We start from the raw sequence: 10,974 nt of genomic DNA, 5'->3' as shown, positions 1-10,974 counted from the left end.
CCACAGGGGGACTCGGAGAGCAGCAGTGAAGAGTCAGACAGTGAGGAGGAGACGCCTGCCGCTGTGACCCCACTTCTGGTGAGGCTGGAGGACACCTTGGATGGCCCTGCCTAGAAAAGCTTCTTGTTATTCCCCCTCACACCAAGAACCCTGTGGGGTGCCATTTGCCCTCTTCACACCTGTGTCTCCACACTTGTTCCCTCTCAAGTCCCCCTTCTCTGATCCAGTCCTTTGTTAATTGCAGGCAAAACCCTCTGGGAAAAATTCTCAGGTCGGAACTGCCCTGAGCACAAGACCCTCAGGGAGGGTGGGCATCACAGTGCCCCCTGGGAAGGCAGGATCTGGAGCACCCCAGGCCCAGGTGACAAAGCAGGAGGAGACCTCCGAGAGCAGCAGCGAGGACGAGTCAGGCAACGAAGGGAAGGCGCCGACAGCAGTGACCCCGGTTCAGGTGAGGTTCCTACAGCCTACACTCGGCCCCGGCCCTCTTTCCTGCTGCCGTTCTCTTTGAGCCTCTTCTGGTTCTGATTATCCACCCTGCAGCTCCCTTCCCCTCACCCTGTGTCTCTCATTCCAGGCAAAGCCCACAGGGAAAACCTCCCAGGTGAGACCTGCCTCGGGTCCCACCAAAGGTACCTTGGGAAAGGGCACTACCCCAGTGCCTCCTCAGAAGGCAGGACCTATAGCCACAACCCAAGTCAAGGCTGAAAAGCCCACGGAAGACTCAGAGAGCAGTGAGGCGTCATCTGACAGTGAGGCAGAGGCACCAGCAGCCATAACTCCTGCCCAGGTGAGGCTTGCGCTGCCCCATCAAGTCACCTCTGTGGGATACTGTGCTCTCTTTGGTTGGAACTTGGGTTCCAGGCTCATGGGGTGGACAGTGAACTCCATACTCACATAGGTGGAACCTCTGAGTCTAGGAACCTTCTCAAGCCTCTGTCCTCTGTTTCCTTAGGCAAAACTGGCCGTCAAAACACCCCAGATCAAAACCTCCCCAAAGAAAAGCACCCCTATCACCCCTGCATCTGCCAAGATCCCTCCAGTGCAAGTGGGTACCCCAGCCCCATGGAAGGCAGGAGCAGTTACTTCTCCAGCCTGCACAGCATCCCCAGCTGTGGCCATGGTTGCCCAGAAACTGAAGGAGGAGTCTTCAAGCAGCGAGGAGTCAGAGAGTGAAGAGGAGGAAGAGAAGGCGGCTCCTGCAGTAGCGGTGGGACAGGTGAAGCTGTTGCCTAGCTGTCTTCAAAGCTGTTCCCCATAGCCCTTTGAGCTCCTAGGAGACACCTGTCTTCCTCTTATCATTCCAGGCAAAGTCTGTGTGGAGAAATTCCCCTGGGAAATCAGGCCTTGCAGCTGGCCAGCTCAAAATGGAGGTTCACGACTCGGAGAGCAGTGAGGAAGACTCGGACAGTGAGGAGGTGCCTCCAGCACAGGTGAAGCCCAGCTGAGTGAAGCGCGGGGCTGAGGATGGGATGCTCTAAGGATGGGATGCTCTTGAGTCTGCTCTTGCCTCTGCATATATGGGTTTGAAGGGACAGTTTCAGTTCAACCTTATTCCGCACTTGCACTCTCTGCCATCAGCACTCTGGGCCCTCCACAAGCTGTGTGGAATCCCACTGTGCCGGGCTCTGTCCTGGTCTGGGGCTCCTTTGGCCTTTCTCTCAGCTCCCCCAGATGTAGGAGAGTTCCAGCATGGTGTGCTGGACATTGAGCTCATGTGCCTGTCTTGCAAAGTACAGCGAATGCTGTCGTCTAGAGAGTTTTCAGGAGCTTGGAGGAAATGCTATCTGAACTGTGGATTTAAAGCTGTTTAGGTAAAATAGAGGGATAGTATGTTCCAGGCAGACACTGCAGCCTGGGCAAAGGTCAGAGACTGGTTCAGATGAGTTGTCATAAGCAGCATATGATGGTAGATCCCTGAAGAAGATGGTGAGGTGGAAGATTTGTTATCAGACTACCTGGGTTCAAGTCCCAGCTCCGTCCTGACCAATGTCAGGTGATGCAGTGTCCTGGTGCTTTGTTTGAGGGAGCTCTGTTGGCACTGGACATTGATCCTCATGGGATTGGGAGAGAATTTAAGAACATTTCCCACTTACACCAGGACAGGATCTGCATATAGCAAGCTCTGTCACTTTGAGGTGGGTAAAACCAGTGTGTAACAGCATCAAGTCAGATGTCCCAGCCTGAAAGAATACTGAGAAATGGAGATTGTGTCCCCTCTGTACTCAGCCACCCACAGTTTATTATTTTTTAATTGCTGCTGCCCCCCCCCAACCACTTAGAATTAGTCATTTCTTTTTTTTTCTTGGTACCACAACACAACATTTCTGCAAACTTGCTTTTGTTCCCCTCGCTGTTGTCTTCTGTGACCCATGGTCCTCTGATTTCTCTGCTGAGGTTTGTTTTTGTGTTTTGGAGGGATTTTTTTGGTGTGTTTTGTTTTTGGAGGTTTTTTTACCTTCATACAAAAAAAGGATTTTGAGAAACTGATTTCTAATTTATGGCAAGTTTCACTTTCAGAAATAAAACCACATAACAACACAATTTAATTCAATCTTAGAGGCTGGCGTGCTGAGCAAGGAATGTTCTTACTGTTTGTTGGATCTCCCTCTTTACACTGTCAGGTACCAGGGCTCTGCCTTTTGGAGTGATTTCACCCACCAAGTCATCAACAGTACCGTGTCCTGGTCCTTTTTCTGTAATTACCTCCTTACAATGTGCTTTCAGCTGGTCCTTCCAGCCACATTCCGTTAATTTGGCTCTCAGCAGTTCTTTGAAGTGTTCTCTTTGTTCAGTTTCTATCAAGTTTTGGTTAATCGCTGGTCTCATCAGCGCGTCTTTGTTCATCTTGTTAACCACACTCTTGAGCACACAGAATGCTAGAACATACATTTCTGGGACCACTCAGGTTTTACCCCTTCCTCAGAGGCTCCAGGTTCCCCTCCCCGTTCCTGAAGCCACAGACACCTTCCAGACCCAGTCCTGTATTAAGTTACATTTTGCAGAGTGTTTAAATGTTGTCTTTCCCTCTGAGCCTCCTGCCTGTAGTATGAGGTGGTATTCACATGCATTGGAAATTGGGGTTGGGAAAAGGGGAGCGGGCAGTTGTTGGGTGATTTTCTCTAACTCTGTCAGTCAGTGATCGTCAATATTAGGCTAGTAACCAGGACTACTGCTTCAGAACATTTAACCCTTTCTGCATCCTTCTAGTCTTACCTTGGCCCAAACTTCATTCACCTATGGAGATGATAATGCCTTTTGCCCTTATATTCTTTCAGAAAGAAAAGTAGACCTGCTAATCCCCCTGTCAGGGCCTAGCTTTTTATTAGCCAGGTGCCCTGTCAGAAGATGGGGCCTTTCCCAGACTTGAGAAGCTTCTGTGGACCCAGGCTGGACTGAGAAAGCGACTTGTTGACCACCACCTCTTTCTTATTCTCATAGATTAAAAAAGGATAGCCGTGTCTTTGTTTTTGGTCATTATGCGGATTAAATGAGATGGTGCTTCCATAACCTCACCCTCCTCATGCTTGTGTGTGCTGAGTGGGTCCCACACTCTGCCCAACGTTGGCAAGTCAGAACCAAGTCGGGTGGAGCCAATGTTTGTTTGGAAATACCTAACCAGCTCATTGCAAACAGTCAGTTTAGGAATTGAGGTTCAAAACAAGCAAATTGATAAAAAGTAGCGAAGACAGGATTAGTTCAAGCAAAGGAAATGTTCCAGAGAGTCAGGAAAGAGTCTTCAGGATAGAAATTTCATAGGAAGACAGTTTTTGTGGGAGAAGGGCTTAAAAGATGCACAGTACTGGGAGAATGAATGATTGACTCTTTCTTGGAATGCCTTTTGGGCCTGATCTTGTGTGTTGAGTGTATATTCTGTGACTTTGTCGAACTTTGTTTTTATCCCAGCAGCTTTTGTAGATTCCTTAGAAATTTCTGCATCTAGGTCACCTCTGCAAAGAAAAACCTTTTCTTTTTCATCCTGCTTTATTGCTTTGGCTAGAATTTCTGGTACACTGTTGAATAGTAGTAGAGTGACATTCTTTCTGTGTTTCTCCTATTATGAAGCATTCAGTCTTTTGCCATTAAGTATGATGTTAGCTGTAAGCTTTTCATAGATTCCCTTTAGCAGATTAAAGACATTTCCTTTTAGTCCTAGTTTGTTGAGAGTTTTTTACCATTAACAGAAGTTGTTTTGTTAAATGCTTTTTCTTTGTATATTGAGATGATTGTATGAGTTTGGTTTTTTATTGTGTGATTTTTATCCATTATTAATGTGATTAATATGATGGCATTTGATTTTTAGATATAAAAATCATCCTTTTATTCTTAGAATAAACCCCCTTGTTTTGTTACTGGATTTGGTTTGCTAGCTTGTTGCTGTGTTGTTTTTTTAATAAAGGGGTTTGGTTTTTTTAACCTATCTTCCAAAAACCCACTGGAAGCTCAGCTGTGAGTCAGTCTGACTCACAGCAGTGAATTTTTGAGTAAATTTATGAGCAATTTTCTTTATTTTCTGTAATTTTCTTTTGCTGTCTTTGTCTGATTTTGCTGTCTCAGGTATACTAGCCTCACAAAATGACTTGAGAAATATTCCCTCCTCCTCTGATATCTGAAAGAATTTGTGTAGGATTGATAATATTTTTTTTTCTAATGTTTGTTGAAATTCACCAGTAAAATGTGACCCAGGGCCTTTCCTATGTAAAGATTGTGTGAACCCAGATCTTTCTTGTGTTGTTGTTGTATTATGTGTCATTGAGTTGCCTGCGACTCATAGCTGCCCTGTGTACAACAATCCTAAACCCTACTCTATCCCTTGCCAATCTTATTGTCTCCTGCACGCCTATCCCTATTACCCTACTGACTGAATCAGTCCATCTCAATGAGGGTCTTCATCTCCTGTGCTGTCCCACCACTTTCCCAAGCACAATGTCCCTCTCCAAGGACTGTTCCCTCCTTGCAGCATGTCCAAAGTATGTCAGACGGAGCTTCAGAATCCTTGCCTCCAAGGAGCAACCTGGCTTCACCCTCTCCAGGATGAACTTCTTGTTCTAACAGTCTGTGATATATTCAGTTCTCTTCTCCAGCACCACAGCTCAAAGGCATCAACTCTCCTTCTATTATCCCTAGTTATTGTCCAGCTCTCTGATGCATAGCAAGTAATTGCAAAGACCATGGCCTGTATCAGGCGCACCTTAGTCTCCAGACTGACATCATTGCTCTTCAGTACTCTGGAGAAGTCTTTGACAGCAGACTTAGCCAATGCAACTCATCTTTTAATTATAGAGGAAGGTTTTTTTACTTACTGAGTGAATTTCTTTAATTGATAATGTTCTACTTAGGTTTTTATTTCTTCTTGAATCAGTTTTGGAAATGTATGTCATTTTAGGAGATCGTTTTCTCTGAGCTGCCTCATTTATTAGCATATGGCTGTTTATAGTGTGTTGTTGTTGTGTTCCATGCCATCAAGTCACTAGCTCCTAGCAACCCTCTGAACAACAGCTCTGACCCTTGCCTTGTCCTCTGCCATCTTCATGGTCTCTGTTATGTGTTACGCTCGATGCTCAGTTGTGTTGTGGTGATCACTCTTCAGTCCATCTCGAGTCATCTTCTCTTTCACTGACCCTCTGCCTTTCCCAGCATAGTATCTCTCCAAGGACTGGTTCTTCCTGAAAATATGTCTAAAGTAAGTGAGATGAAGTTTCACCGTCTTTGCTTCTAAAGGAGCATTCTGGTAGTACTCTCTTCAAGACAGTGTTGCCTTGTTTGGGGGGGCAGTCCATGGTATATGGTATATTCAGTACTCTTTACCACTACATTTCATTGGCATCACTTCTGCTGTCTGTGTTATTCATTGTCCCACTTTCAGATGCATAGAAAGCTATTGCACATACCATGGCTTGGACCAGGCACACCTTAGTGTTCAAACTGACGTCTGTGCTCTTTAGAACTTGGAGAGGTCCTTGATACCAGATTTTCCTAATACAACACATCTTTTGATTTCTTGGCTACTACTGCTGCTGTGGGTGTTGATTGTGGATCCAAGTAAAATCATTAACAACTTCAATCTTTTCTCTGTATATCATGATGTTGCCTGTTGGTCCAGTGTTAAGGACTTTTGTTTTTCTTGATGTTGAGATGTAATCCATATTGAAGGTTGTAGTCTGATGTGCACACAGTATGTGAAGTCCTCTTCATTTAATGCAAGGAAGGTTTTTCCATCTGCATGACACAAGTTGTTTATGAGTCTTCCTCTAAATCTGATGCCACATTCTTACTCATATAGTCCAGATTCTCAAATGATTTGTGTTATTCATGATTTTTATAATCCACACAATCTATGCAAATGCCTTTGTATAGTCAGTAAAACACAAGTAAATATCTTTCTAATATTTGCTTCCATCCAGGGTCCACTTGATATGAGCACTTATAACCCTTGTGCCATGGCTGCTTCTTAATCCAGCTTGAATTCCTGGCTGTTCTCTGTCAGTGTACTGTTTCAGCCATTTTTAATAATCAACAGCAGAATTTTCATGTGATATTAATCTACAGCTTTCATGTGATATTAATGATGTTATTTGATAATTTCCACATTTTATTGGGTCACCTTTCTTGAGAATGGGCATAAATATGAATCTCTTACGGTCAGTTGACCATTTGTCTTATCAGTTTGCTATATATACTGTGTGTGATGATTTACGTGATGCTGGAAGCTGTGGCACTAGAATTTCAGATACCAGCAAGGTCATCCATGGAGGACAGGTCTCAACAGAGCTTTCAGACTTGGAAGCAGGGCTGTCATCCAATTCTGAAGTAACAGGCCTTTGAATAATCCTATGGACAGTGGAAGAATATTTCCTTACTATCATTTTTCTAACATCTATGATGATGCCGCTCTTTCTTTCCTGACTCTTGGTAATTTGTCTTCTCTCTTTCAGTCTATGGATTAACACTTTCTAGTATAAGTATTTTTAAAGTTGTAAATTTCCTTCTAGGGACTGCATTAGCTTTATCCCAAGAACTTGGAAATGTTACATTTTCATTTTCATTCCTCAACTCACTGATCATTTATAAGGAGTTGTTTAATTTCCACATATTTGAGGAGGTCTCAAGTTTTCTTACGTTGTTGTTGAATACAAACTATAGTTCATAGTGACTCCATGTGTGTCAGAGTAGAACTGTGCTCTACTATGATGACATTATACCTCTCTGGACTCAAACAACTAACCTTTAAGTAGGAGCTAAGCTCTTATCATTTGCATCATGCAGGAACTCTTCAGTAATCTTCTAAACCATTGTTATTCCCATTTCACAGAGGAGTAGGCTGAGGCCAGTGAGGTCAAGTGTCTTGCATAGACTCATACCATTATTAAATGGACATCTGAAATCCAAAGCGAGACATTCTGACTCCAGAATTAATGTTCTCAGCTAATTGCCACGCATCTTTTTGCTTCCAGGTGAAGACCTCAGTGAAAACTCCTCAAACCAAAGCTTCTCCCAGCGCGTCTTCAGTCAAAGCGGCAGTGTCAACTCCTGCAAAGGTAGTCACGGCCACCATTCCAACCAAGCTGGCCTCCCCAGCCAAGGCAAGTAGAGTCAAAGCCTGGGGGATTGGTGGGGGGCAGAGAAGAAGGCAATCAAACAGTCAACCCAGTTTGGACAAGGTGAATAGACTCCCCACAGTCGTGCCATGATGGGAACTGAACCTCGAAAGACTATGTTGTTCACTGTCTTCTCCAACATTGAACATTGGTGTCTCCTCAAAATTCAGGTCAAGCCACCAATGAGATATCTCCAAAGCAGCACTGTCTCAGTGCAGGGCCTGCTGTCTATGCCAACAGGGGGGCAGTGCCTATAACAGACCAGGCCAAGCAAGCAGGGACAGTAGGTGTCCTCAGAGGGAGGACTCGGGCAGCTGTGAGGAGGAAGTCCCAGCCCAGGAGAGAGGCAGCGGGAATCGCTGTACTTCCGTGTCTGTGCCCGACGCCCTAGCTGTGTCTCAGACCAAGCTCCTGCCCGCGGTTTACACACTTTTGTCCCTTCAGTCTTCTGTGTGTCTGCTCACATCCATCATCTTTAGTCCCTCCTGATTCTGATTCTGACCCTCTCCCTCCAGGTGAAGGCCTCAGGGAAAACTCCTGAGACCAAGACTACATCAGCGTCTACCAAGGGATCCTCTGTTAAAGGGGCCACGCCAGCACCCCCTGGAAAAGCGGGGCTTGTAACTGCCCAGAAAGGAAAACCAAAGGAGGACTCGGAGAGCAGCAGTGAGGAGTCGGACAGTGACGAGGAGGCACCGGCCCAGGTGAGACTTCATGCGGAGGCACTTGCCAGGTCCTAGCCACCTGCTCTTCCGTGCTCAGAACTTAAGTTCAGGGGCAGGTATGGGAAGGAAGAACACACATTAAATCTTTGACTGTGAGATCTCGCCCCTCAGCTGCTGTCCTCCATGTATGCTTAGCTGAAACCTCTTGTGAAAACCCCAAATCATGACCTCCCAAATTAAAGGTGCCAAGGACATTCCCATGTCTACCGAGGCCTCCACAGCAGGAACAGACACACTTAGCCCCAAAAAGCTAAGCCAGCAACTCCTACCAACATAAACCAGGCCAAGAATACAACGATGTCACAGTCAGAGGGTGAAAAGGAGGCTCAATCTGTGATACATGAGACCCTGGGAGTCTCTCAGCTGGCCAGATGCATCTCCCTAGAGAGCTCATCTGGCTAAGTGAAGACAGGATTCTAGGGAAGGGTAATGAATGAGTTCCATGTTTGATCAGGACCCTTTTTCCTCTGTTGGCAGAGGGCAGCATGGTGGCTGTGTTATGCAGAAGTCTGGAGACTTACAAACTCTAGGGACTGTAAGGCTCGAGCCTACTAGAAGAATGATTGACCCAAGCCAAACAGAGGTGATAGATGGCAGTTGACATTCTGCCTTTGTATCTGGAGAGATAGTGGAGAGTATTGGCAACTGGGACAAGCCAGATAGCTCTTGTCACGTGTAGAGAGACACTCCTGGCAGCTCCAGCCTACCATTTCCTCATGGAAATGTACCTCGTTATAGCCCGCCTTCCATTTCTCAAGAGAAAGGGAGCCCAGAGCCAGGGCACACTCCATCCTCTCAGAATTCTGTTTTAACAATAATAAACAAGCACTAAGAATTCTGAGCCCAAGCTGCTCTTGGCACTGACATTTGGCATTGGCTCAAGCCAGCTATTGTAAAGCATTGTTATGCTGATTAAGACTGAAGGGTCAAGAACATCAGCACCAGTCAAGGAGATTCTAGTCTACGTAGTAGAGGCTGGAGAGACAGCTGACTGGATTTCTGAGAAAGTTTTCGTACTATTCTGGTAGCTCAAGGAAAACAGGTCTCAGAGGGACCAGAGGAGGGGATGATAGCACTGAGCTTGAAGAAGGCTAGGTGTTCAGCTGATTTAAACGTGGAGAAAGATCCTCCCAGTGTGAAGCCATTTGTGATGCAGAAGTGACATGAAACAGGGAGGGCTCAGAGAAAACCAGCCTCGCACAAACAGCAGTTGTTTCTAGGTAGGTATGACATTTGTAGGGGGCTTGACTGACAGACTCAGGAGTCCCCGGCTGCGCTTTGTTTTAATTTGGATATTGTTGCTGTGTACTGTTGAGGCAGAACTGACCCATAGCTGAAACTCCAGCAGGTTTCCAGAGGAAGTAAATTGCATGGAAAGAGATTGCCCTTCTTTCTCCCACAGAGCAGCTGGTGGATTCAAACTACTTATCTTTTTGTTGGCAGTACAGTTCCTTACCACTAAGCCACCAGAGCTCCCTTGAACACTAGTTTTTGGGTTAAGTTTTAAATTGCATTATTGTATCAGCCAGGATGTCCTTCTTTTACAAGAGAACTCGATTGTAAAGAGCTTGAAGAGTAGAGAAACTGGCTGTTATCTCATAGGGCAGCAAGTCTCAGCCGGGTGGTTCGTTCACTAAGTCAGTATCATTGGTGACCCAGACTTCTTCCACCTTCATATTTTACTAGACTCACTCTTAAAGGAGGGCTTCGCTGACTCCCAAACAGCTGGGAAATGCTCCCAGGCCAGCCTCACTTTAGATCTCTGAGGCCAGACTTAGGCCCTATGCTCCCCGTGCAAAGCCAGTCAGTGAGAAATGCTTGTGATTGGCTGGGAAATTCCCCAAAGCATGGATTGTTAGTGGCACATTGATTTATTTGTTCGACTGCTAACTGCTGGAAGGTTGACCAATCAAATCCTCCAGGTGCTCCTCTGGGGGATAGGTAGCTCTGGTGACTTAGTAGTCAGGAGTTGCGCTGCCAACCCTAAAGCACGTGGTTTGAATCCACCAGTTGCTCCACGGGAGAAAGATGGACCATCTCCTCTCATGCAATTAACTGACTCTGAAAACCTGCTGGAGGGGGCTCAGACTCAATGGTCCACAACAGTGACATCCTTTTATAAAAGATTTACGGCCTAAAAAGAAAAGATTTTCACCCTCAAAAACTTTATAGAAGGTCACCAAGAGTCATAAGCAGCTCCACAGCCATTGGTTTGGTTTGGTTTGGTTCTCTCCAAAGCAATTAGTAGATGGTTGTTAGCAAGGAAGGCATGCAGATTTTACTTACTATTAGGGGGGCAGCCAGTTAACAATGTGAACCGTAATTCCCACCAGGAAATGACACAACATTACAGTTCAGTCTTTTGTCTTGTCTTGAGTAGTGGGATGGGAGCTCTGGTGGCCTAGTGGCAAGAAGCTGCTCTGAATCCCCAGGGCACACGGCTCGAATCCTCCAGTTGCTCCACTGGAGAAGGATAGACAGTTTCCTCCCATTCAGTTAACTGCCTTTGTAAACCTGATGGACGGTTCAGTTAACTGCCTCTGAAAACCCAGCTATGGATCCATTCCAACGTGGCAGTACACAGAACGGTCGTAATGAGTATTAGGAAGCTCGATTAACCTGGCTTCTGCTTTTCTGAGTGTGTTGAAAGG

General features: G+C 45.7%; 1 protein-coding gene and 1 pseudogene across 1 annotated transcript in view; one reads left to right on the top strand and one right to left on the bottom strand.

The window, feature by feature from the left end:
- Nucleotides 1–10,974, top strand: part of TCOF1 (Treacher Collins-Franceschetti syndrome 1) — a 46,662-nt gene that overhangs the window by 17,272 nt on the left and 18,416 nt on the right. Inside the window, exons 10-18 of the mRNA XM_006893748.1 lie at nucleotides 7–40; nucleotides 245–451; nucleotides 578–790; nucleotides 956–1,219; nucleotides 1,308–1,433; nucleotides 7,455–7,583; nucleotides 7,769–7,845; nucleotides 7,913–8,018; nucleotides 8,114–8,320. Coding sequence (XP_006893810.1) covers nucleotides 7–40; nucleotides 245–451; nucleotides 578–790; nucleotides 956–1,219; nucleotides 1,308–1,433; nucleotides 7,455–7,583; nucleotides 7,769–7,845; nucleotides 7,913–8,018; nucleotides 8,114–8,320 — 1,363 coding nt within the window. The remainder of the gene's footprint in view (nucleotides 1–6; nucleotides 41–244; nucleotides 452–577; nucleotides 791–955; nucleotides 1,220–1,307; nucleotides 1,434–7,454; nucleotides 7,584–7,768; nucleotides 7,846–7,912; nucleotides 8,019–8,113; nucleotides 8,321–10,974) is intronic.
- Nucleotides 2,557–2,853, bottom strand: LOC102859059 (annotated as a pseudogene).

This window comes from Elephantulus edwardii, unplaced genomic scaffold, assembly GCF_000299155.1.
Source record: "Elephantulus edwardii isolate Elephantulus edwardi_28Jun2011 unplaced genomic scaffold, EleEdw1.0 scaffold00130, whole genome shotgun sequence".
Classification (NCBI taxonomy): Eukaryota; Metazoa; Chordata; class Mammalia; order Macroscelidea; family Macroscelididae; genus Elephantulus; species Elephantulus edwardii.
The sequence above is the reverse complement of the archived record's forward strand: the minus strand, read 5'-3'. Positions and strand labels throughout refer to the sequence as shown.